We start from the raw sequence: 27,528 nt of genomic DNA, 5'->3' as shown, positions 1-27,528 counted from the left end.
GCTCATTCCCCTGTGGTGGGATAGGGGAGAGAATCAGAAAGGTAAAAGTGAGAAAACTCAAGGACTGAGATAATGACAGTTTAATAGGTAAAGCAAAAGTCACACACACAAGCAAAACAAAACAAGGAATTCAGTCACTGCTTCCCATTGGGAGGCAGGTATTCATCCATCTCCAAGGATGCAGGGCTCCATCTCATATAATGGTTACTTGGGAAGACAAACTCCATCACTCTGAATGTCCTCCCTTTCCTTGGTTTTCCAGCTTTATATGCTGAGCATGACATCATATGGTATGGAATATCCCTTGGGTCAGCTGGGGTCAGCTGTCCCAACTGTGTCCTCTCTCAGCTTGTGCATCTCCAGCCTGTATGCTGGTGGGGAGGTGTGAGAAGCAGAAATGGCCTCAACACTGTGTAAGCACTGCTCAGCAATAACTAAAATATCCCTGTTTTATCAACACTGTTCTCAGTATAAGTCTAAAACGTAGCCCCAAACCAGCTACTATAAAGAAAATTCACTCTATCCCAGCCAAAACCAGAACAGGTGGTGATGAAACAGAAGTAGTTGATTAGGATGGAATGAAAACAGCAGCTTCTCAGAAAATATTGCTGCTGTCAAAGATGACATTCACCAGTTCTATACTTCATTTAGCAGGAAACCTGAAACACCTGAATATATTTATCTAATTAAAAATACTTTATTAGCTTAACAATTTCTTTTTATCTTGGAAGTTTTCATGACTTGGAATTTTTAGAAATTTCATTTTAATTAAACATATATATGCCTTATACTTGCAGGTATATCTGATTTACTTAAAGCATTGAGAGACAATGCAGCCACTGGTCATAGCCAGTATGGGTTCATGAGCTTCTAAGTAGTCCTGCAAGGAGCAGGGAGTTGGACTTGATGATTGTTATGGGTCCCTTCGAACTTGAGATATTCATGATTCATTGATTTTTCTACTGTGTTTACTATGAGGACAATGACATGGCTCTCATTTAAAGTGAAGCAATCACCCTCCAAGTTGTCCACAGTATTCTAAAGGATTTATTTTCTTTCAGTTACTCTGCCCACCTTAGTTTTTTCAGTCTTTGTTTTTAAAAGATGGCTGTTGAAAGTCAGTTATGATATTGATGTAGATTTTTGCATTTGAAATATAAATAGAAATCTGGGATAATGTTAATTCCTTCAAGGTCTGGTGTAAAAGTGCTGAAATGTATTTTTTAGCTGCTGTGCAAGGCTGTTGCAGAGGCCAGTTTCCCATCAGGGTTTCAGTTTCAGAATGAAAAAGACACATGTGGCAAGCAGTCCCTGCATTGCTATGTTGCAGCAGAATCCCATAAAGTGAGGTATCTGTAATTCAAAACTTCAAGAGGGATCCAGCTGAAGCAACAAAGGTCCCACTTTTGGCATTCATGCAGCAGCTGCCTGGGCATTGTGCCATTCATCAGAGGCAATACATATTCCTTCTCAATCCTGCTGTGATTCCCTTCCTCCCTCCTGTTTCAAATGCTTTTGTAGAGCTGAGCAGTGTGAACTTTCATCAGAGGAGGTGAAAGTGGTGTTGCTCATTCTGAACATACCAGGATTATTTTCCAAAAGTCCTACTGAAGGTTTGTTCGTGTTTTATTCCTCATGGCTGCTCGCTTGTAGCCCTGGAATTGGCTTGCACGTTGGTGTAATTACACAAAAAAAGCAACAAGCCTTTTCCAGGCAAAGAAAATTAATTTCCTTTTATTCTGAGCTGTACTGTGTTACCGGTAATCCAGTTATATTCGGTCCTTTGCAAATGAAGACCATAAAAGACAAACAGCTTTGATCAATCTCAGTTACAGTTGCCATCATATCCCATCCTTGGAGTAAATATGGAGGGTTTTTTTCAGGAACAGTTGGTACAGTTTTTGAATGTTGAACTTAGTTTTTGTCATTACATGTTAAATGGAGAGATTTTTATTATCTCATTATTTTATTATATCTCATTGTAACTAAAACCATAAATATCATCTATCTGTCTTCTGGAAAAATGAAAGTAAACTCCAAAAGTTTTTCATGATGAAATATCTTAGGGACCTTTGCACAGGAGCAGCTGTGAGAGGGAGTACCTGATGGATGGTCCCTCTCTGTCAGGGAATCTCTCTTTTAAAAGCCTTGCTGATGTGAGGAGACTGGTGAGCGTTAAGATGAGGTCCTAGGGGATAAGGCAACTTTCCATTTTAGTATATACTGTGATAAGATTGTTGTGTTTAAAGCTTGCTTCAGCTATTTCCCACGTGACCTTGATAGCCACGTACTGAAGTAAGAAACTGTTGCGGTAAAATAGATGTGAAAGTAATGCTGAGTATGAGTAATAATATGTCTTGATGATTGAAAGAACGTTTCTGGATCATGCTGCCCAAGATGAGATTCTTGGTTAGAAGCTTGAAATTCAAACTTGAAGATAGTTCCCTGAATTGCTCTTAAACCCTTCAAGTTGTAGAGCATTGCAGCTCACCTTTTCTTGCTAGCCATCTTACACCAGGAGGTTGGATGACATCTATGTAATAGTCTATAATAGTCTCTCTGTATCTGTATCACTGGCTTACATCCAGCCCAGGTGGGAAGTTCTGCCAGCTGTTGCCAACTGATAGCTTTCTGGTGGGCTGTGAGAAATGAGCTACCTTCCAGGCCTTAGTGAGCAGAGAGAGGGTTTTAGTCCTTACTTGCAATGTCAGCAGAAAGTCCTTACTTGCAATGTCTGCTGGGGCAGAAACCCCGGAGATTGAATTCCTTTCAACTTACGTGGCCAGAAAATTACTGCATGTGTTTCAGAGCAGACTACAAGGGAGGGCTAGGCTACAAACAGACTTTGTACAAACACAACAATATTGTTTTCACATAAGAAGGTGTTAAAAGAAAATACAATAAAGCCTGTAATAGGAATAAACTACACTGGTTTTACATGCTAAGGAAGAAACTGAAAGAACATTACTGAGGCTGCAGAAGTTAAGCAGTGATAACAAGTAAAATTCAAAGGGAGCAGTTGTAACACGGGGGAAAACACAGCCTTAGCACAGATGAAGTGAAGAAGGTACAGAACCTCCAGCCTTGGAGGCTTGTAGGAACGTGGATTGTGCAAACTACACAGCTGGAGAGTACAGCCCTGGATAGTGAGTAGATATTTCTGCAATTTTTGTGAGGTCTGGCAGACATGAGATATTTCCCACAGAATTGTGAGAGGCAGTGTGTTTCTTCCTCTGCTGGTCTCTTGGGGAGCAGTTACAGTACATCTCTACCATTCCCCAGCTGTGAGTGTGGCATGCAGCATCTGGCAGAACTGGAACTGGGACACAGCTTCCTGCTGAGCAGATGTTTGTATCTGTTGATACTGCTTTTGCAGAGAAGAGTATACTAAATGAATTGTTGAGCCCTACTTGGCTGTGAGTCTGATTCTGTGAAAGTTAGGGGAGCAATGGGATTAAGGTACATGACTTTTGTTCAGTTGCCTTATGTGCATTCAGTATGATGCCACTTTTCCATTCCCGGAGATGGCATCTTATTGTCTTCAAGAGGAGTGTGCTGTACCATAGCCAAGGAGCACCTGTTTTGCATTTTACTCATTTTTCAGTTGTAATTGCTGCATGCTAATTTAACTCTGATTTGAAGGCAGCCTGTAATGACATTATTGTGATGACATTGCAGTGCTTCATAAAATTTTAGGACGTATTTTTCAGAGCACTCATTTGACGGAAAGTGGAGGATTGCCTTTTCTCCACTGTCATGCATGGGAGTTAGACACAACTGGCTGCCCAGTTTCAGACCTTGTATTTTTTAGGACACTTGGTGTTAAATCACAGCCCATATTCACAGTGCAGGTCCTACTGTAATTGTAAGTGCTTGGCCATTCTGCCTGCATAGCAACCTTGGTCTCAAGTAACACAACTCAGAAAGAAGGAACATGATTAGTAGGAACATAATTATGTGAGGAATTTTGTTATGTATTGCAAAAAAAACGCTGTGGTAAATATTGGAGTTGACTGTCTTGACTTGCAGAACACTATTCCTGTTTTGCAGTCCTGACTTTCTCTGTTGCGGGTCCTGTATCCTCACACGTTACATGATTAGGTTGCACAAGCTACTGCTTTCTCCCTAGAGCAAGCTGGTTGTGCTCCTGGAGTGTGGAAGCCACTTTTATTTTCAGAGAAAGTAAACCTGTAATTGAATGAAAGGACCAGCAGCAGGCTGATAATGGTTCCCAGTGTTTAGTGGGTGAATTAGCAATTGTAACGTCCTTTTAATGTGTATCTCAGCTTATTATTTCTCATGTTTTTAAAAAACAAACATTAATCCCACTCAGCTCTTCCATAAGGTGTTGTGCTGCTATCCTGGTCTGTAGGCAGGCAGTTCTAGGTCTGTAGGCAGGCAGTTCTAGATTCACAGCACTCACTCTGCCCCTTTCACTGATGGTGCCTATTCCATTGCTGTTTGCTAAGCGGTTCTCCTCTGTATTGGTTGCTTTGCCGTTGGGCTTTGCAGCTATTAGCTGTGCAGTGGGATATTTAAAAAGGCAGCTGGGTCTCACCCGCACTCCTGTAAGGAGTGAGTTCTTTCTTGGAGGAAGTTCACCTTCCCTCAAAGATAAGTTTGTCTCTACTATCAAGTTTCAGTGGTGACTTGGGTATCTGTGGTTTTTATTTTAGTCACCTTCTCCTCTGGCCTTGTCATATGTCTCTGCTCTATGTGTTTTTCATATTTATGTTCTTTGTTGTTGATCTGTGCCACCGGTATTTCTGAGGGCTTTCAGTATAAGAACTTGGGTTTTGCGCATGATTCTGGTAAGCTTTAGGACTCCTCCTATACAGTATTTGACAAACCACCATCTTATCGTGGAAAGTAGACATGAAGGAACATGTCCCTGGTATTTAGCCCCTGTTAAAGGCAAGTCACATTTTGTAAATATAGTTATGAATAAACTTGTTGATATTTTCATCACTGCAAATATAGCCTGTTGTTGGGATTGATTCTGGTATCTATGAAATGGTTGGCTTTTCTTCACTTGTAATGTTTTCTCCTTAACTGTATAAGAAGATTATAAGTACCTTTTTTCTTGTTGTTGTTTTGTTTTAGGGAACACGTTGCCCAAAATGTCGTTGTGCATGAGGATAAAGTGTAAAGTGATGTTGTTTTGAATGTCCCTTCTTTGCTCATGAGGTTGATTCATATAACTTCCTAATAATGTTATGTGTTCCTCCTTAAGTTCTTTCAGTATCTCAGACCAGCCTGTTGAACACTTCTGCTGCCTCAGAGTAATTTCATGATTGCTTGCTGCTTCTGTAAGGGAGCAACCTATAATTGTTAATTATTTCCTTAAATAGTTACCATTTTTCATGGTGGTGTTCACCAGGACAGTGTGTGTAGAAAGTGCATGTATTTCTTCTTTTTTCCTTTTTCATGTTTATTTTTAATTTTTTTTGTCTCTTTTTTTTTTATTTTTTGTCTTATTTCTTTTTTATCCTGTATTTCCTTTTTTATATTTTTCCTTTTTTATCCTCTTTTTACTTTTTAATTCTTTCTAATATTTCCTTTTTTCTTCTTTTTTTTTCTTCCTTTTCCTGTTTTTTGCTCTTTTTTTTTTTTTTCTTTTCCTTCTTCTTCCTCTTCTTTCTAATTTTTTTCTTTATGACTTTTTTCTGGTATTTTATATAAGGAGCCTTTCAGTCTAAGGCTGTGAAGTCCTTTCCAGCCTCCCTTATAAAACATAAGGATCTGCCTTACTGTTTCCTTTCCTCTTTAAGACTTAAGTGCTTATTCATTTCCCCCACTCCCACCCCCCTTCCCCTTCTCACCTTCCCCGTTTCCCACTGGTATCTAAGGATGCAGTGCTTCTGGCATTTGAGATGCTTGGTCTTACACTTTCTATTTGAGCAGAGGTTCCTGTCATGGGATAGTTACAGGCTGCATTCCTGTGCTTGAAATAGATGCTTTCTGCATAACCTGCTTCCTTATGCCATCTAAAGCCTCTGGTAAAGCACTGTCTCCACTACTATAGATAGAGCAGCATGGGAATCATCAGAAGCTGACAAAGGTGACAGTGAGAATGTAAAAGCTTGCTATGTTTCTAAGAGGTAGAAGTTCAGAGGGTCTGTTGGTATTGAGATACCTTCACTGTACTATTATTTTTATTTAAGCTGAAGGAGAGAACCTGTCTTTTTCTTATTAGACATAAAAAACCCCAAACCAAATACCTTATGAGGCATAGAATGACTTCATATACAAGCATTTGTACTCCATTCTTCTCTCTGACCTTAATAGGAAGTTATTCATCATGTGCTGCTTTTGGTTTTGCCAAAAGTTGTCTTAAGAACAAAGCAGCAAACCCCCCAAAATCTCAGAATGTATTCTGTCAATCATCAGTTGGCTGTTAAACTGTTTTTTTTTAGTTCCTCATCAGAAAAAAGGGACTTATGGGGTTAATAAAAAAAGAAAAAATAGTTACTCTTTATTTCAGGATCCTGTAATATTAGGGAAGGACTGTTCTGTGGGAACCAGTTTCTATAGTTCCAAATTAATTTTTGCCTGTGATTCTGTCAACTGTGGTTTTTGCCAGTGGTTAAAAATGACTGCAGCTGACTTTGGGAAGTGAACTTTTCTTATATGGGTATTTGCTTCCCATCTTTAAAACAGCACTTCCTTTGTGTCTTAATGATTCCAGCTCTTTGCTGCAGAGACAGCTTCAAGTGACATGGTCCAGTTGTTGGAGGCAACACTTAATTGAATCATGACAAGCCTGGATTCAGCATCCTGCTCCTGCCAGAGGTTTCGGGCGTGAGCTTTGGCGGTTGACTTGGCATCTCTTTGCTATCCATGAAATGGGATAATAGGCATGTCCAGCTGTACAAGAATATCCTCAGGGTACATCTTCAAGAATGGATATATATATATATGTAGGCTGTTTATGTATCTTTTGAATACACTGCTTTTGAAGCTGACCTTAAATTGGGATTGCTGTGATCCAGCCCTGTCCTCCTTTTCCTTTAAGCATGCTTTCCTCTGACTGCAAGTCCTTTGAGGAGCTGCCCAGGCCATACTGATGGTGCTTTATTCATAGCAGTAGTTTGTGGTCAGCTCATCTTCTTGAAATGTCCTACCAAACAGATTGGAATGCCAGTACCTGGGAAGGGTGGGGTGCTACAGGGTAAGTGAGGAGGTAGGGCAACGCAGGAGTTTGGATTTGCAATGGCTTTAAGTAGTCAAAATCCTGCAACCAAGAAAAAGACTGCAGTGTTAGTGATGAAATAATTATGTTGAGTGAATGTCTATATACAGAGCAGTACAAAGACCTTGTTCTCCACACACTTGGTATGCAGGTCCCACGGGCTTGAAAGCTGTTAGAGAATGGTAACTTAAAGTAGAATGCTTAGTTTTCCCTGGTTTCCTCTAAGTACCTTGAGAAATTTTCAACCTCCACCCACAATCTGTGTTCACCTCCCTGTGCTGAGTCTTCATGTTGTTCTTAAATACACAGGAGGATACTTTCCCTCTCTTTCTCCAAGTGCAAGGCTCCCTCCCCCCCCCCAAAAAAAAAGCTGGGTTGAATTGAAAATTAGCACATTTGATTTGCCTTGGTCTGCAGTGCGCAGGGCGTGAGATATTGTAGCAGGTGTGTTGATAATGCAGTGTTTCACTGAAGAGTAAATAGTTCTTAAAGACATCTCATAAGGAACAAATCCCAGGGAAAAGTAACTTTTTGCTGGCAAGCAGCCCTGCGGAGGAACCTGTGGGTGCTGGGTCGACAGCAGGCTCAATCAGCATGAGGCAGCAGCATGCCCTGGCAGCCAAGAGGACAAAACCACATCCTGGAGTGCATCAAACACAGCATAACCAGCCAGTCAAAAAAGGTGATCATTCCACTATATTTAGCATTGGTACAGCCTCACTTAAGAATATTGTATGCAGTTCTGGGCCCCATGACTTAAGAAGCATGTGAAGGGTTTTGAACGTGTCCAGAGGAGGGCACTAAAACTGGTGGAATGGCTGGAAGGCATGTCCTGTGTGTAGCAACTGAGGACTCTGGGTTTGTGTAATATGAGGAAAAGGAGGCTGAGGGGCAACCTCAATGCCCTTTAGAGCTTCCTGAGGAAGGGAAGTGGTTCTGGTCTCATCTCCATGGTACCCAGTGACAGGATGCGTGGGCATGGTTCAAATCTGTGTCAGAGGAGGTTCAGACTTGACTTTAGGAGACATTTCTTTACTGAGAGGGTGGTCAAGCACTGGAACAAGCTTTCTAGAGTGGCGGCTGGTGTCCCAGGCCTGTCAGTGTTTAAGAAGCATTTGGACAATGCCCTTAATAATTTGCTTTAACTTTTGGTCAGCCCTTAAGTAGTCAGGCAGCTGGACTATATGATTTTTGTTGGTCCCTTCCTCTTCTACTTTAGTTATTTTCTGTTGCCACTGGAGTCATTGGCCTGTTCCAGGTACCAGAAGAGCATTAACCTTGGCCATCAAGCAATAACTAAGCAAAGTGAAAAGCAGCTTACTGAAGTGGCTAACACATGGAAGAGGAGACATTTGACCAAAGTCTCCTATTTTTACCCTTGTGTTAGAGAAACTGAAGACAGGTAAGTTGCAGACAGGATCATCAGCATGCAGTGAGAAAAAGCTGATGTTCAAGTCTTAAAGGCGGAAAGAGATGCTAAGCAGAGCAACAGAGAGAAAAGCTTCCACAAACAGGCCAGGTGAGAGAAAATAGGTGGGAATTCAGACCTAGAATTCCCTGGAAATGCAAATACATACAAGAGAAAAAAAAAAAAAGCAAAGCAAAGATGTAGGATGCAAACACTGTTGTTATGCCTGAGGGAAAGCAGCACAAAAGGGATGAAAGTAAAGGGCAGACAGGAGCAAGCCAGCTGTAGGAGTTTAGTCAGTTCAGAAGGCTGAGATTTTACTAAGCCAGGGAGAGGTAAATAATGCAAAAAAGGAGGAAGACCTTCTCATATGTATGCTTAAAGCCTAAAGACAGAGCTCTACCTTGGTTGAGCTTTTAAATACTTTCTATTGCTGCTGTTTACACTAGATCAGGAAAGAGATTTCTCAGTACTGGATATATTGCAGGGAACACAGAAGGCATAGAAATGAGTGAAGATGGTCTGTTTTTTCACATGCACACTCTGTCACAAACAAGGTTGAATTATAGAAATACGCATGTACAACTGGATCATAATATGACTTTAGCTTTATATATAAAATAGCTTGCACTATCCCTTGTACTTTCTGTCTTCAGTTTTATCTTAGTACTTTTCTTATGTACTGGATGACTCAGTGCTGTTAAGGTGTAGTGTATTGCTTTGTTTTCTTGCCTGGTTTTGTGCATTTGTAGAATGTGACAGTTGTAGTAAAAGAACCCCAACCAACAAACAAAACCAACCAAACAAAAAACAACCCCCAAAACCCCACTGTGAATGTTGTTGAGCATTGCCTGAGAGCTGCAAAAGCTGTGTGTGGGATGATGAAAACTTTTGAGTATTTTGGGATCCTTTTTTCAATGATTACATGAGGGCAGCCTTTAAAGTGAGCTTCCACGGCATCTCCTCTTAGCCATGCTGCTTTGATTATTGCATTTGTGTTGACTGCTGCTCAGCTGACAACGTCAGTCAAACTCCCTCTAATGTCTTTAGCTGTCTTAGCTTCGGAGGCCTGGCTCTCATATAAGGCATGTAATTTATCCTGCTTGCTTTATGATTCCAGGGACACCTGTGCCTGGTATTAAGAATCAGGTTCAGTTGTGTGCAAAAAAGAAAATCATATTTACTTAATCCTGATAGGCATGATCATTGATACGTGAATATTCTGCTGCCCAGTCAAGTCATGGCCCCTTTATGATGAGACTCCATAAATTTCCTTGTAGAATGCTCTGCACTGGAAAAGAGAGCCAGGGCCGTTTTGCACATACCTAAGGTTCATGAGTGCAGCTGTCAAACAGCCGTGACCTGACTTGTGAATATTCACCTTCTGTTACTGTTGGTGGTATGTACTTGAGGTTACTCTGCTTGCTGTAGGGGTGAAGGTATGACCATCCAGCTCCAATTCCTCTATTACTCAAAATTCTGCCAAAAGCAGAACGATTGAGTTTTGATTTTCTTTTGGACTTTTATGGTTGACCTCACTAAAGATTTCTCATACCTTCTCCACATTCCACCCACCCAGACTCCAAGATCTCCCCTACATCCCTCTCACAGGGCCATACAGGATAAGAACACAGCACGCAGACTGCAAGCCGAGTGTAATGTGCCTGCCTGTTCTTCACACAGGCTCCGGGTCAGTTTTGCAGACTGTTCCATCTTGCTGCTATTGATACCCCAAACACATGCTGCTATGTGTTGAGTTTCCAGGGCTCATGGCGCTGTGCCTGCTCCCTTCCCTTCCCTGAGATTTCACTGAAGTTGATAGTCTGGTTGCATAAATCTTATTTCTGTTGAAATCCAGAGTGATTTGGGGAAGGAGTGGCGAGAAGCCATTGCTGTTGCCATGTTGCAAATTCCTTTATAGCAAAGAGTTAGATTTTTTTTGTTTGGTTGTTTTTGTTTGGGAAGTGCGGAGGCAGAGAGGCCACCAGGATAAGCTAGAATTGACCGCTGAATGACTTAGGGTTATCACTAGCTGTATTTCTTTTAGAGCTAGAAAAGGAAGCTCAGCTGACTTTCTGCATGTTCATCCCCTTCTCTGACTCTTGTAACAGCTTTGAGTGTGCGCTTACATGTACTGCCATGCTGAAATGAAACTTTTAAACATCTCAGGGAGACCTGATCCTATTAGCAACAGAAGAATTGTTCATTTTTATTTTTTTTTATTCTATAAGAACTATGCCATGGGTTTTTATTTTGGACTGTAGCGAGTTATTTTTCCTCTGAGGCAATGCTAGTTTAACATAGAATATGCTTACTTGCTGTGGGAAGAAGCTGTTGTCAGGCTGCATGGCTACCCAGATTAGCCTTGAAAAGATAAATCACATCAGGGTTTGAAAATCTGTTTGATTTTGTAAGAACAAAAGACATGTACAGCACTCTAAAGGTACGTGCATAGGATTCTTTAACATGATAATCAAAATTAATCGTGTTTTATAGTCATGTGAATATTGGAAGTTTGAAGGTTAAAAAGATATCAATTCTTTCAGGAGTTCCCTCCAAACAGTTCTTCAGCATTATTAGCACCCAAGGAACAAACCTATGTTTGTTTTCTTCATATTTTATCTTCTTTATAGTATAACACAGTAAAAGATACAACAAAACACTGCAGAGGAGGTGTTTTCATAAGCTTATGCTTGCCATTTGAAAAGCTTGTGACAAGGAAGTTAGAGACAATGTGAATAATAATCCTTTAAAACCCTAAGGAAAATAACACACCATGTATGTCTGTTACAGAATGAAACATCTGGGTGGGCTCAGCCCAGTGACAAGACTGTAACAGTAAGGGCTCTAACAATAAAGTAGTCATTTGGGGATGTGGGCAGATACACCACCGTTTTGCTTGGTAAATTGCCATTTTCCATTTAAAGTAGTCATTTACTCAGTATTTTAATGAAAAGTTTTATTAATCAGACCAATAAACGTTGTTCATATGCTCTTTTAGCACTTAAGGGAACAAGAGCTGCTAAAGTCAGACTCCTGTCCAAAATGTTTTATTCACTCTTATTACAATAGCATCTGAGATGCCTTCAACTGTGGTTTGAGTGAGTAAAAGGATTTTTCTTCCTTCTTCTTCTCCTACCCTTTATTCTCCCTCCCCTGTTCTCTAATGGTTGGTTTTGTGCGAAGTTTCACGGACTCTCTTCCTCACTGGGGCTATAAAAAGGGAACAGTGTTGTAGGAAAGCTGTAGTGAGGGAGATTCTACCATTTCTCTAAGGAATCTATTCCAGTGTTTAATTCTTCTCCTACCAAGGGCTTTTTTTTTTTTTTTTTTCCCTTATATTCAGAACAAATTTTCCCTTGAGAAACTTTTTTCTATTGCTTTTCCTGTCAGCACACATCCTTGTGAACAAAGTATCACCATCATCTGTAACTGCCTTTTAGTTATTGGAAGACATTGATTAGCTTTCTGGAAAATGAGAGTCTTTTAGCTGTTAGGCAGGACATCTGTCCTGACCATAATGTCTTCCCAAATCCCTAATATTAACATTTTATGAGCTTAAAGTTTTATTTCAAAATAGCATGTGCCATCTCTTGAGGGTATCTTCATTTGGAATTGTGTCCCTAAGCGTGTGTCTTTTCTCTTCTATAATAGAAGTCAATGGCTTAAGATTTCCTAGTATTGAGAAATGTGCATCAATAATGTGTTTTGAATTCTCATTTTGAAAGGTCCCTGGTGGCTTTAAAAATGAGCTTTACAGGTTGTGCGTAAGAACTACTGGTGACCAGCCTATGACATCTGAGAGGGAATCTGGCTGAGAGAACTTTGTAGCAGTAACCTATAGTGTACCATGTCAGGCCTTAAGCAGTCTGTTTTTTTTTAAACTACTTGAGAATGCAGGACACTGTTTAGAAATCTGTTCTGGATTCTTTGGCTCTTCAGTGTTTGTTTTTTATATTAAAATAAAAATAACTGGACCTTAAATATGAAGGGTGTTTAAAATGTATGAAGATAGTTCTGTGATAGACATTTTGAAGGCTCTGGTGCCTGAGAACGATTTGTTAGGGAACAATTCATAGGAAAGAATTCATTACTCCCCCCTTCCCACCTACAGCTTGGTAATGATGTAGTCTTTTAGACTCAGAGATCATTGGTCTATCAGAGAGACTGTATAAACATAGCAGATCTATTATGTAGGGACAAAACTGAGACACCTATATAAATGAACCTAAAAGTGCTACAGAATAGCGATAGGTCGTCTTTGGGAGGCACTAAACTGGAGTAATCTTTGAAATGATCAAGACATTTTCTTAGTCTTTTTTTGCAGCATAATACATAAACCTGGCATCAAATTACAGGGCAAGGGCAAAGCATCATTCTGTTTGGAAAAATACTCTGAAAGAGAAACTGCACCTTACAGTTCATCAGCTCTGCTTTGTATGTTTAGAGATCTGTAACTTCTGAGTCTGTTGATGAATCGTTTGTTGATTTTTGTTTCCTTCAAACCTGCAGAGTTCCAGTGGTACAGCTGTTGGGGAGTGAGGAGAGTTTTCTTCTTTATTTTCAGTCTTAGGCCAAATTGCTCACAGTAGCTAAAATTTCTGAACCTTTGTTTTCAGGGTAAAGGGCAGAAGGCATTCAAGTTGGTTTAAAAGAAGAAAACACAGGGAACTGAGGTGACTTAATTTAGCAATCCTTGGAATGCAAGAAACATGGGATTTTAGAGTGTAGTTTATGCATCAGGACTTGCTTGTAATAATCTTTAAAGCTGTGTACCTGAGTATAGCATTTCTCAAAAGAGACAAACATACAGAGTCTTTTCATTATTGTATCTGCCAAATTATCTTGCTTCAGCTTGCAGTAGGAGGTAGTAACCCCATTACTATAACCATTTCATGTAACACTTTCCATGCTGTTGGAATAGAAACACTATTAGTGTTTAGAAGTACTATACAGAAGTGTCCTCTAATAAAATCAATGGCACAGAAGGAGGTGGGGGAGAAAAGTTGGGTTTCAGATATGGAACAGGATGATGAGTTTGTAAAACTCTTCTGAAAAGTGTCTGGGTGGCCCGAGAGAATTTTATGTTTCTTCTAGCCAGATGCTTGGTGGAAGGGGGACTAGTGTGACAGGAGAAATGAGCATATTGGAAAAATATGCTCATAGAAGGCGAACCTATAGGCTGGATAAAATCCAGAAAGCAGGGTGCCCAAACCTGTATAGATCTGAGATTAGAGGGTTGAAACAACAACAAAAGCAAACACAACTTCACCACATAGGTTATGTTATTGCAGATTTACTATTAACTTGTTCTTCTGGAAGGAAGAAGTCTGGAAAGCCGTTTCAGTAAAATTAAGTTAGATTTGAAATTAGTCCAGATTTTAGGACGTTTAGGAGAGACAGAGGAAGATCATACGTGTGTCATTGCTACGGGCATCAAATTTGAATCCTACAAGACATATTTGGACCAAAGCTAGCACTATCTACCCTTACTTGGTATTGCATTTTGGAAGCCTTTAGTTTGATTCATGTTGTTTAAAAACCCATCCTTTTATACACCATTTACTAAGTATTTATGGCCATGTATTTGATAGATTCTTCTGACCCAATCTGCAGAGGATAGCAGCACGAAGCATCATGTTGGTTGCTTCTGAAACAAAATGCCAGCATCCCAGTTACTTTGTAAATGGAAAATATCTGCCTGTGATGAATTAACAAAGTGCTGCTTCTCAAGGCCAGTTGATACTACATACTGTAACTACCGCATACTTACTACACGCTTAAAGAGATCAGAGCAGATTGAATGACACAAGTAGTTTTCCCCTCCAAAACCCACTTTTTTGTCTCTCTTGTCAGATACCACGATAAAGAATTTTTGCCAGGTTCTTAGTTTCTGGCTGCTGATCAAGAGTATCTTGGTTTTCTCATCTCTAAGAGACACTGATGGTATGAATAAACTTTTTCAAAACTCAAGTGAATGTGGGCTTGGCTTTTGGGAAAGAGTCAAACATGCTTGCATCCATTCTTTACACCCCATATTAGGCTCTGAATGCCTGGTATTGCTGCTAGCACGCAAGATTCTTACCAAGTGTAAATGAGTCCTCCTTAATGCAGATAAGGTCATAAAACTGTTTTGCTGTTATGCTTCTGCCTTTACAAAAACTTATTAATATACTGTAGAAAGTTAAGTAGCTTCCACTGTAAATGAGGTATTTGAACTGCTGCATGCGTTTTTGTGGCTTGAGAGACAGGGTCATGTCAAAATGTACTCTGATTCTTTTTCCTTTCCTTTCTTCCTTTGCAATTTTAAATTTCTCACACCCTTGAGCAGCTGACACCGAACACAGAGCTCATGAATAGCAGCACCATTGCATAAACATGCTGGATTATAGCAAGAGATTTACCTTGGTTTCATTTTTACACATGTTCTTGTATCTCATGAAGAATAGATGAGAACCATTTAGCCTCATTCCTGTGAGATGAGCAAGGTGGCTAACATATCTGCCTCCTCTTGGGATTTATATCTGATTATGTTGTTGTTGGCAAAGCAAAAAGCATTAATTGCATGACTGTTACGTTACAGGCGCATCCTATTTTAAATGTTGAAGTTAATCATGTCCCACATTGTTACTACACAACATGCAAGAAGTGAGGATAGATAAGCTTTATTGCAAGAGTAGATGCTCCAATAGGATTGATTTTAGAAATCCAAAGAGCTTCAAGACAGGAAGAAGCCTGTAGACTTTTCTTTGGCTAGATGTGAAAGTTTGTTAGAAGCCGTAGAAAGAGTCCAGCCCAAATCAGCAGGATAAAATGTGGCTGTTAGGCAGTGGTATGATCAGAACTTGAGAAGTGCTGTTAATGGCACTTCAGGTAGGTTTGAGTTCTCTTGAATAATTCAAAAACTGTTTCTCATGAACTTCGGAATGTTTCCCTTGAAAGACCAAAAGAGGTATGTGTGGGAAATTGTTAGGCAATGCAGCTTGTTGCCACAGTTGGTAGACCTTAGGGAGGGTCAGGAGTAGGCTGGGGACTGAATGGCTGTAGAGGCTAGATCCCACCCTTGCTTCCAGACATTTCTGCCCTGGGTCACGCTGGGGTCCCAGTGGAAGAAAACCTTGTGCTGTGGCTTGAACTCAACCTACTCTGCTGACATTGTTCAGCTGTAATGCTACTGACTCTGGGCAGGTACTTAATCCATTTGGCAGTTTGAATCTCCTTTATGAAAGCTGTTTATTTTTCACCCAGAGGTGGAATCTGGGATTAAGCAAGTTTTGCTTGAAAATGCTCCTGGTAAAGAGCCATTTGATAACTCTCACTTCTCTGAGGTGTTGGCTCTCCAGTAAGTATAGACAGTCAGGTTGTCTCTTTCAGTGATGTCTTCAGTTGGAGGCTGGGCTGGTGGTGAGTTAATGAAGAAGGGAGCCAAAAAGAATGGTGTAAGTTTGCCGTCCATTGTAGGCTTCTGGGTTTCTGCCAGCTCTGACACAGTGGTTTTAAATGTCCTCATTCATGGAGTCACACCTGTTTATGCTCAAGTGCCAAAAAATGAATATTTTAGCAATGAAGGAATTCACTCAATTGTGAAAGAAATGTGCCTAGAAGTGTTCTTTCATGACATAACTGAGCAGGTTTCAGAGATGTATGCTGCCTTTTAAAAATGTATGCTCACATCATTCTCTTGGTTCTTTCTTCTCATGGAGCCATTTTAAAGTTTTTTTTTTAAATGTATTTGCATTTGTTTTTTTTTTTTAAGTTGTATGAGATTTGTTGTTTTTTTTTCCTGTTTGTTTTTTTATTTTTGATAAATAAAAATACTAATACATAGACACCAGCTGTCAGTTAATTCAGAATAGCAGACTGCTGATGAAAAACAGCCTCTTTAGAACAGAGGTCAGAGAATATCCATCTGATTTCGTTCAAGGGACTGACTGGTACACACTGGATATGGTTAGAAGAGCTCTTGCATTTTTGAAGTCTTTCTACACCATCTAAGAAGAAGGGATGCCATCTTGCATGATAGGCAAAAACCTTCTGCTGTTTGCTAGCTTTCTTTAATTTGTAGTCAATATGGAAGAGATAAAAATTAAATTGTCATTTAAAGTACAAATGGAAGAGAAACACTCAGATCATGTACCTTACCTCTGCAAAATATAGGTGATAAATAAGAGCCCTTTGCACTTCCTCACCCCTGCTCCCTTTTTTAAGTTTTTAATTCTTAAAGTGTGCTTTTGGATATCTGATTTGTATATTTCATCCCATGGGGCTATCAGGGTTATGATGTTGCTGCCTTCCTGACCATCGTCGACAGCTTTCTACTCCCTTGATCTTTTTTGTTTTCTCTATGCGTGCAGTAAAAAGCACGTCTCTGGATATTCTTTTTTTCGTGTGTTGGGAGGGGACAGCAGTCGGTACTGCACATTTATTTTCATCATTGATTGCTAAGGATTAGTTTGGCTTATGTTAGCCGCTTTAGAAGGAGTATATGCCTTGAAGATGGGCTTATTGATGATTTTACGGGTAATCAATGTTAACCTCATGCTGCTGTAGTGAGAAAACTCCCTTTCCTTCTACAGGTGCAAATTAAAACTACAAGGGTGTTCCTGTTAGGCTCTGAAATGTTGAACTTTTCAGAGAGTATGTTTTGGATCTGAAATAGAAAAACAGAATAGGAATGAAGAAGAAAGGTCTGATGAATCTGAATGACTTCACTTTCATAAAGGTAAGGTATTGATAGAAACATCTGTTTGGGCGCATTCTGTTCACTGGCCCCTCATATTTTCTATTTTCTCCCACCTGCTAGTGGGAGAAATGCTAAGGGAATTCTTGGACTCTTAAAAAATGTCCAATATAGTTATTCTATTCTAAGCCAGCTATTGATGTCTTGTTTTCTGCCTCTAGTCTGTTGCTTGGGTTGACTTGATCTCCATATATACAATGCCAAGCAGAAAAAGTCTCTGACTTCTAGGGCTTTTCAGATTTCTGGATTTTAGTTCTTAAGGTTGAAAATATCATAGGTTTTCTGTTTTTTATAAAGTTATGGTTTTCTGTTGCTTTGGAAACTCAGGCATTCTTTCTGCTCAGTCTTAAGGCCCCTGAAGGACAAGTGGTATGAAGGTGTGATATAATCACAATTTCTTAGCTTTAGGGCCCATTACTGCACTTTGACCCTCATCTTCCATGTCTCTTGTGCATTAGCATATCATGTGATCATCAGCATCTGATTACAGTGGGTTAAGGTCCCTGATATAGTTTATAACTAATTCCTTTGTGCAATTCTGAGACAGAATCTCATTCTATCTGTAGCGTGTAATCCTAAATGAGAAGTCTTAGCCACACAGGCACTGCAAATGATTTTAAATAGAAATCCCAGGAACTAAATGACTGCGGCATTGGGAAGTCTCATATAAAACAGGATCTTTTTTTCTTGATAATCCATTCAGTGAGGACCAAACTGTTCTTACTGGTTCATGTAAGTATAAACTGGTAAGAACTGAGGCTATTAAAAGAGATTTTACCCCCTTTTTTTAACCTCTTTGCCTTAGAAGGGCAAGGAGCATTACTCATCAGAGGTTACTGTGACCTGTTAGACTAATGCCATTGTGTCAGAGGAAACAGATTAATTCATTCCTTTTACAGTAACTGTTTCAAGAAAGATAGCTTTTCTGTGAGAATTCAGGATTGGTTAAGGTGGATATTAGGTCAAGATGGCTAGACACTCAGTTCCCATGTCTGTAAGAACAGATCCTTTTCTCATAGATCTCAGGAGTGCTCCATCACGTTTCCTGCATCCTGGAGTGCTGTCCCACTTCTGTCTCCCTGCCAGGCCTCTATTTCTTCAGTCATGGCAATGCTAGGTGGAGTCCCAGAATATGGAGCCCAGGCCCTAAGGCCTATCTGAGTGTCTCTATTTTACTTCCAACTTACGTTATATGCACATTTACCTGACCAAGGTCCTTTTACATGGTGTCTGGAGATGGCTTTCTTCTGCAGGTGGAGCTGAGGGTCAGATGGTGCCCACTGGATGCTCTTAGGCCTACTACATGGTAAAGAGAGAAGAGCATGAGCTAGTCTCTGTCTTCTGTCACAAAACATTAGAAGAGAATACTAATCAGATCTCAGGCACCAGCAGTAAGTCTGTTTCTTAATGAATCCATTCTACCCCTCCATCATCTATGTTCATCAAGTGCTCAAGCAAATGGTGATTTTCTCAAGGTATTAGAAATGGCTGTTATTCACACTAGTAAGGAAACTACTCATTTTTCTCTAAACAATTGCGATTCTTTCTAGTATTTATAACAAGCGAGGTATTCATATACACTTTAAATAACACAGGAAGCTATGATCAGTGACTGGGGACTCCAAAACTGAACTTACAGTAGCTCTGTTGGTTTCTAATGGAAGACTTTTCCTGTTGGAAAGTGAGTGTGTCAGAGGTAAAATATAGCTTGGGATATTTGGTCCTGAAAAACTCATCTACCATACAAAGTTGTCCATGAAACCTATCTTGTTTCTGTCCAATCCCATGATGGGCAGAATGCTTTGGATTTACAAGATGCAAGCTGAGAGTTTGGAAGGAAGGCCCCAGCATGTAGGTTAGAACCTTAAGAGCACCCAGATTTTTGGTTACAAATCCTGGAGCCTTGGGAGCCCTGGGAGCTCCAGGTATTTTGACTTGCTCGAGGGTAGGCTTTTTCTTGCAGAACCAGGAGCATGAAAGTCTGAGAACTCCATGGTTTCATCTCTTATGTGATATTAATTTCAGTTCTATTTTTTTGAACATTCTTTTCCCTTTGAGCTATTCCAAAATCAGTTGTGTGGGGTGTTTTTTTTAAGTCTGAGTTTTAATCTGTATACAACTGTATGCCAGAGTTACAAGCTATTCTTTGCAACTCTTGTTCCATATCTCCTTCTCATGGCCTTCCAGGGTTTGGAGCAGTGACTGGAAAGATATAGTCACTGAGTTTATACTTAGCAGTCTGGGCTCTTTGTCTGATTAGTGTACCCTGAGGAAGGTTTGTATAATTGAGTTCTTGGTTAATATCATTCAAAAGAAAAGAATGAGTTTAAGAACCATGTCCCTTGAACACTTGATAGTGTGCATTTGTTTGGCTCTCTGCAGGGCTCAGTATTGTCCTGAACTCATGTGGCAAGGTTACTAAAACTCATGATTTCTGAAAGCAATTAATTTGAGAATGGCCTCACCTAGTATTTAGCTGAGGCTACGTGAGGCACAGATTTGGTTTGCTTCTCTGCTAGCAATTTCGTATTCATCCTCAGCAAATGTCTCAGTCCTCAAGTTCCCCGTATTTAAAATGGTAACAGTAGCACTATCCTACATAATAGAAATTGCACGGTAAAATATATAATAAGTTGTAAAATGGCTCGTATATTGTAGTGATTGGATTTTTTTTCCTTTTTTAAAAAACTCTTAGAGTTTCATATTTCATGTTCAGGAATCATAGGGGAACATAAAAAAGCCTAAGATATTTTTGCTCAGCCTTCAGTGTTTCTTCCTGTTCTTGTGTGCTATAGTCCTTCTACCTCTCACCGGATCAGCGAGATCATTTAAAGGGAACGTCTTGTAAAATGATTTGGAACATTTACAAGGGGAAAATAAGTACAATTTTTATATACTACTGAAATACATTTTATATCTGTATTATATCCGTATAAATACATGGTTATAAATATGTGTATAGACTTGGTCAGGTTTTGCTCTGTTTTGCAGCATGGCTCCACAAGACAGTTGTGCAAAAACAACTGAACAGAGAAACAAGCAGAGGGGTTCAGAAGCACTGTGGCTGGGCATAGTTGGCTCTGAAGTTCTGCTGAGATAAAACTAAGGGCTAAGAAAAATATTAACTATTTTGTGACTTCCAATAAAAAATTAAGTTACTGGCTCTGTATTTTGAGGGCTGTGGTGTACTGTTCCCAGAAGGGAACCAAAGAAATCAGTTTTTATATGTTTAGGCCTTATTACTAATATCCTTCCTTTCCATTTTTCTGCTACACCCATTGTGACATCCATTTTCACACCTAGTATCTGAAAGTGGCCTAAATTCTGGCTCTTAATACTTGTCTGAGCCTTTCAGATGCAATGGACTGATGTTCATTACCTTGTCCCAGGCATTTGTGTGCAGGACTGAAATGATTTTCTTGATGTGGATACATCTTTCAGATGCAAAATTCTGTGATTCAGTAATCTAAGATTAATGAAGTACAGGGTGAGCTTTTGAATGTTTTTCATACCCTAATTACTTAACAGGTGAGATCTGTAATGAAGCAAAATGCTTTTGTTCTTGTGTTGAGGTTACACTGTCAAGTGGGACCCCTGTAAGGTGCTCTTGAATGGCCTTGTAGCATCACGTACCACTGAAGTCTTGGATGAGAGGCAGGGTTAAGTGCAATGGCTAGTCAAAATACAGCTGGATGAACTGCATACAGCTTTTTCACTGCTTATTATTTTCAACAAATAAGCAGTCCTGTGTGATTTATTAACTGAGCTGTATTAATACTGAGTTAGAGTTCCAGCGGGAGGAAATGACATCTAATCTGTAAAAGTTGCTCCATGGCCACAAATTCAAGTGGCGGAAGGTTACCAAAGCTTGTAAAGTCTCCCTGGTGGCAATAACATAACTGTGAGAGGGTCATGTGTTTCCTCTGTACACAGTGAGAGGGGACGCTGAACTGGAATCATGTTTGCCTGCTTCTTAATGCTCAGGCTCGTATTTTGAAGCTATTGGCTTCAGGCTCCAGCTTATGTGTCTGGTTGGTTGGTCTGAAGTATAAGCTATGATGTAGACCAGTCATGGAGAACTATTAATGAAGATGCGTTACAAGCAATGGCAAAGAAAACTAATCTTTTGTAGTATGTGAAGGCATAAACAGAAAGCTGGAAAAAACCTCAATAAGGTCTGATAATGAAAACTTGAAAAATAAAGCTTGGAAGGACAGGGGACAGTTGCGTTGCCTTTTTTTTTCTTTTTTTTTTTCTTTTTTTTTTTTTTAACCACTGATAGAAATGTTTACACTATTTACAAACTCTGACTGAATTTGTGGAGACTTTTTGTTTATTACAAAAGACTATATACAAGGGGGAATGGGTTTAAACTTAAACAGGGGAAGTTTAGATTAGATATAAGGAAGGAGTTCTTTATTGTGGGGGTGGTGAGGCACTGGAATGGGTTGCCCGAGGAAGCTGTGAATGCTCCATCCCTGGCAGTACTGGACAGAGCCTTGGGTGACATGTTTTAGTGTGAGGTGTCCCTGCCCAAGGCAGGGGGTTGGAACCAGATGATCTGAAGGTCCTTTCCAGCCCTAACTATTCTATGATTCTATTTCAGGTTTTTATCCTTGAGAAGGGCAGATTAATTATTATTGTCACGAAACTTCGTAAAGGAAATTAAGGCAGATATTTGTATTGCAGTAGTTTTCACAAGCACACAGCTTTTTTCTTTTTTTCTTTTTTTCAGTTTGCTGTAGCTATTCTACATCAGAGTAAACTTTATAGCAAACACATTGGTGCAACAGGAAAAAATGCTTTCAAATGCTTGAACGTTCTTATAATTATTTGTCAGAGAGCTCAATTTTGTGTGATTAGGTAAAAACCACTGAAAGTATCTAACTGCAGTGTACTGTTGCAGTGGCACACCTTTACTCTTGCCAGTTAGCGAATTGCAAACAGAAGAATTTTTTCAGACTTCTAAAACTGTACGTGGGCATTTGCCTTGTGTTTGAATACCCTGCATGCTCCAGTGTCCGAGCCAGGTATCTGGCTGTGGCCTACAAGTCTTTTCCAAGTTTCTTTATGAGAAAGTTGGTTCTTGATGACTGCTTACATTGAAGTTTGTGCACCATAGGTTTGTATAGAAATGCTCCACTCTACTTTGTTGACTGCTAATTTCTCTTTTTTTTTTTTTTTTTACTGGTGTATTTTGTGTGTGGCTTTTACGACTGCTATCATACACACTGCTGAGCGGTCGTCTTGCAGTTGCCTTTCTGATGGACGCATTTGATGCAGGCGGTTCTGAAATTACTTTTGAAAAGCGAAGTGAACAAACACTGTTGATTCAGACTTGGGCCTGCCTATTGTTAATATATTATTATATTATAAAGTAGAAGAGAAGAGAGATAGATACAACATGTACAAATATTTCATGGCAGGAAGGACTTTATGATGGAGGGATCTTTTCCTGTCAAGAAAGGTACAGCACTGTTTTAAGGTGTTGATTCTAATGTTGTTATATGAAAACTACAGAATTTTAAGGGGCTTTTGGACATAGTTACCTAAGGTTAAATAAATCTTATATTATCTTTTCTCAAAGATACCTGATAAAACAATTAACAATGCATTATAATGTGCATGTGAAAGGGTCAGTTGAAAATTGTGCATAAGTTTTGCTTTTCCTGATAGCCACATTTCTTTCATAGTGGTCTCCTAATATTGTTTTTTAATCTACAAAAAAAATGAATAACCTGCATTTTAAATCTGCTGTATCCCTTTGCAGCATCAGTGCTCAACTTTTATGCTTATGACAAAATGATGAATTTGGAAGCACCAGGCATGACTTGAAGTATTTCTTTTCCCTCCCTCTAGGCACTTGCACACAGGTATATGTGGACAGTTGTGCCTTCTCCGTTTCAGAGTCCTAGCAAGCATGTTGTGCTACTATCTGGAAAAGAAATGTCGTGTTTGAGTTAGTGTTTCTAATGCACAGACTACCTGTGATGTAAGATGGCTTATTGCCATACATGGGAACGACCTCTGACATAACTAGTTACATAGAATGGGAATAGCTGCAGGTTCAGATATCCTTATATTTCAAGAGTTTTAAGAATTGATCCATGACCCCATAAGAGACAGCAGCTCTGCTTTTCTGGTTGTGGTTAATTACATCAGAGTTGATGGTGTCACATTAGGTGCATGTGTAACTGAGACATGTGCCTTTTTCAGTGTGTCCTGGGTGCTAATCTATTGCCGTTCCTTGTCCCGTAGCATTTGTTTAAGCCAGAAAAAAATGTAAGTCACTGTTAATTTAATGAGTCAGGGAGAGGTTAGCACCTGCCTGTCTAATCCACACTTTTCCAGTATTTTATTGGATTAAAGGAGTATCAGTACCTCACAGTCCTTGCTCATAAACAGCTAAACAGTACTTGACATTTAAAGAGATTTTCTGTTGTGCACTTGTATAGTCAAGAGTAATTCTAATCCTATTAAAGATATTATGTCATGGAGGCGTGCCCTGCGGGAGAAGGCTGCTGCTAACTGGTCCAATGGAAAGCAAAGGGGAGGGGCAAGCAGGAGGGTGGATTTATTACTCGATACTTAGGTCAGGGATTTCTGTGGGAAATGCCCAGTGGTTGCAGTTGCTGATGATTTCACGGCAACAGCACTGAAACATAGAGTGCTGTCTGATAGCTGGTTACTGAATGAGATACTGCAAATGGGTGGAAGGAAAAAAGACAGCATGTGAGAGAGAGAGTCAGACACAGAGAGGGAAGCTGAGAGCAAGGAAAGTGCTCTGGCTGGAGGAGTCTCCCAGGTGTACTGCAGAAGCTTTTTGGAAATGGATGCAAGGACCATCTGCTGCCTATAGATTAGAGGGCTGTAGATTAAGAGTGGAAAGAGCTTATGGCTCTTTTGAATAAAAATCAAAGTTCTGCATAACTGATTCATCAAGATAAATCATGAGTGTGCTCTTGCATGGGATATTAATGTATAAATCCATGCTACAGATAGACAGAGTGCAGACTACATCGCTATAAAAAATAAAGCCAGCAACGATGCAGTGAATAAATTCTGCAGTGATTATCTGATTTATGTACGAAGAAAAAGCAGCAAAACACAGAGCGCTCTTATCATACTATGGCATTTGCAAGGCAGTGCATTTAATGCTGAGAGATGCTATACATTAAATCTGACAACTGTGAAAAGAGAGATCATGGAGAAGTCAAGTAGTGAGGATTCTTCAATTCACCGGAGTCCATCTTTGGATAGCAAAGACTCAGATTTTGCTAAACCTTCTACCTCAGGGAGGCAGTTTGGTCGAGGTTTTACTGCTGGAGCTTTCTATGGTACAACTGGATCACGTACACAGAGCCACACTGGGCTCGGAACTGGGACCGGCATTGGGACTGGCGTAAAAAGTGACAAATACAGTGCACCCAAAGGCAGCAAATACGTGGTCTTTTACCTGGATCTATCCTTTGTTTTCCTTTTAGAATTTAAGAAGTGCAACATGGCAAGAGGCTGCCTGTGTTGTTTGAAATACATGATGTTCCTTTTCAATTTAATATTTTGGGTGAGTACTGCCTTTTCAGTTCCCTTCATTTGTTAGTGTGTCCTGTACTGCTGCATTATGTGTACAGTGCATCTTTGAAGCAGTACTGTAACTCCCCCCCTCCACTCCATTTCTCTCATACCTGCTTTGAATATTTTCAGTGTTAAACTTGTGTCTGTTAGGAAAATGTACATGCTTTCTATGTATTTATTACTACCTGATTACTGTAGTTTGGCTACTAATTCCTCAAACTTGCTGTTCTAAAATGTATTTTGAACTAGATTATCTAAGAAAGGGCAGAATTGTTCCCCTCCAAGGAAGAGCACAATTACTGTAGCATTAAGATCCTGCAGTGGCAGGATTTTTGCATTCTGTTGTAATACATTGTGTTGCATTAAGCTGCAGGTTAATTTAAATTTTAAGTGCATTCTCATTGTCATCATATATCTTATTTGTTTTTTGTAAACTTCATTTGACAAACTGCTTTTGCCTTTGGAGAAAGTTCTGTCACATTTCTCCAGTTAAAAAAACAAAACCAAAAAAAAAAAACCCACAAAAAACCCCACCAAACCAAACAAAACATGAAAGCATGTATGTTTGAAACTCTAAAGATATCAGCATAAATGTGAGATGACTGGAATGGTGAATTAGTCTGAATTCAGTTTCAGCTGCAGTTGTTCACATGGGTGTGTGAAGTTAGAGACTTGCACTTGCTTGTGAGGGATCAAAATTGATTTTCCTCCATCAGCCAAAAGGTATGAGGAGTTGTAACAATGCCTCAGCAAGCAAGTTAAAAGCATAATGGCTACTTTGAGCAAAGTATTGTCATGTATATGAAAGGGAGGAAAAGTTAAGTCATCTGGCAGCTGAGCATCCTTAAGTGAATAATATTGTTGAGGAGATCGCAGGCTAATTGAAACACTGAGTATGCATGAATATAGCTCAATATGAAATGGTTTGCTTAGTTTGAGATCAAAGATCACTGCTTTCCTGATGGTTGCAGAGCTTGGGCATTTGAACAAAATCAGTCATGGTCATGATCCAGAAATACGCAGTAAGCTTCATATATAAATTAAAATGCCATCCTTGGATTTAGTTTGGAAAAAGGGGCATTAGCAGTCTAGTTCAGATGTCTGCCTCTGGTGCAGAGAGATCATTGTTCAAATTAGGAGTCTTACTAGCAGCTTCTTTGTTTATCTTGACCCACTTACTGAAATAACCTTTAAGAGCATGAGTTAATGGGAGATTCGGTACTCATGCGACAGCGAGATTTTTCAGTAATAGACTTAAATGCTACAATCACTGAACTTGCAGGTGTCTTACTTAAATAGGAAAGTAGAAATATCACTGAAGAATATGTGATTGAAGCTCATTTGTGATTTTTTTTTCTTTATTTTTTGCTGTACCAGAAAGTTGCCTTAACTATTTCTAGAAGAACTCACTTTGAACACACTGGATTTGTATCAAATTGGTGCATTACTTTGACATTTTGGAAGTATTTTTTTCATATGCTGTATGTTGTGATTAGCTTTGGAACAGCTTTTATCTGATTACTCATGTCCTCTGTGATCAGTCATTAAGTATCTCTTACCCTTCACCTCCTTAGTGACAATGTCTTTCTTTGCTTTTATCTCCCTCCCAGTCAGCAATTTTCTTGACTGTGCATCAGACCTTCAGAGTCTGGTTTTCCATTCCTTGAACTTGCAAAAATGCTTCAGGCCTCATCTGTGTGCTCATCTCTGTCTGCTCAGGTCCCGCTGGACTTTACACAAGCACGTTGCTTCTTAGGTTAAAACTAGCCTACCATCTGGAACAGTTCTCTAGTGCCCAGTGCTTCTTGAACTCTTACCTCTTAAGCCACTTTGCACCTTCCACACCATGTCTTTTGTCGTGAGGATTATATGACTTTTCTTTCTGTTATTAACCTTTATCACCACATCTCTAATATTCTAATAACGCTTTTTATATGAAGCAGGCTATACAGAATGAAAATGATACTGTGAAATAGTGAATCTGAGAGATTACAGAAAAATCCTAAATGCAAGATGTCAGGTACTTTTCAAAGAAATTTGATCCACCAGGCATGTTTAAATCGTTCAGAAGTTCCCCTTTCTTCGCTTTAGCTGGCTTATACTCAATTTTGCAAGACAGTCTTGATGTTCCCATGCATTCTGACAGGGGACTGTAGTCTTGCTAAATTCTTATTATTTTTTTTTAAAACCAGGCTATTTTATTTTCTTGAGCCATTCAAATGAATAACATTATCACCTCTTTTTACTCGTGGAAACTCGAGCTAGAATGAAGCACACTTACAGGCAGGTGTTTTGTGGTTTGCCGCCTCTGGCTTCGTAACTGTAATCTACATTAGTTCTGCTATGGTTGAACTAGAAACACATTTTGGATGTTTGGCTCTGTATGTGCTCCTTGCTGACACTGTGCATTTGCAGTATCTCTCACTCCTGCCCTGAGGTCTTCTGCTAACCCTGCCCTGGGCTCCACACACAGCTCTTGCCAGTGCCTTCTACTCTTACTCTGTCCTGAGTACTCCCTGCTATTTCAGTCCTGTATTTCTTCTTAACCAGTTTTTCCCATTCTCAGGTTTGCCTCTTCTCATTGCTTTCTTCTGAATTTTTGTTAAGAAACCC

General features: G+C 39.6%; 1 protein-coding gene across 3 annotated transcripts in view; it reads left to right on the top strand.

The window, feature by feature from the left end:
• Positions 1–27,528, top strand: part of TSPAN9 (tetraspanin 9) — a 153,677-nt gene that overhangs the window by 33,931 nt on the left and 92,218 nt on the right. For 2 of the 3 annotated variants that reach the window (XM_057428698.1, XM_057428690.1), the window contains exon 2: positions 24,825–24,904. In XM_057428698.1, coding sequence (XP_057284681.1) covers positions 24,842–24,904 — 63 coding nt within the window. In that variant the 5' untranslated portion in view covers positions 24,825–24,841. Of the gene's footprint in view, positions 1–23,941; positions 24,905–27,528 lie in introns of those variants that run through there. The other variant, XM_057428683.1, reaches the window with a different exon arrangement.

The sequence above is a fragment of the Pezoporus wallicus genome, unplaced genomic scaffold, assembly GCF_028554395.1.
Source record: "Pezoporus wallicus isolate ANWC-B61680 ecotype Strahan unplaced genomic scaffold, APGP_CSIRO_Pwel_v1 scaffold_3294, whole genome shotgun sequence".
NCBI classification, from domain to species: Eukaryota; Metazoa; Chordata; class Aves; order Psittaciformes; family Psittacidae; genus Pezoporus; species Pezoporus wallicus.
The sequence above is the reverse complement of the archived record's forward strand: the minus strand, read 5'-3'. Positions and strand labels throughout refer to the sequence as shown.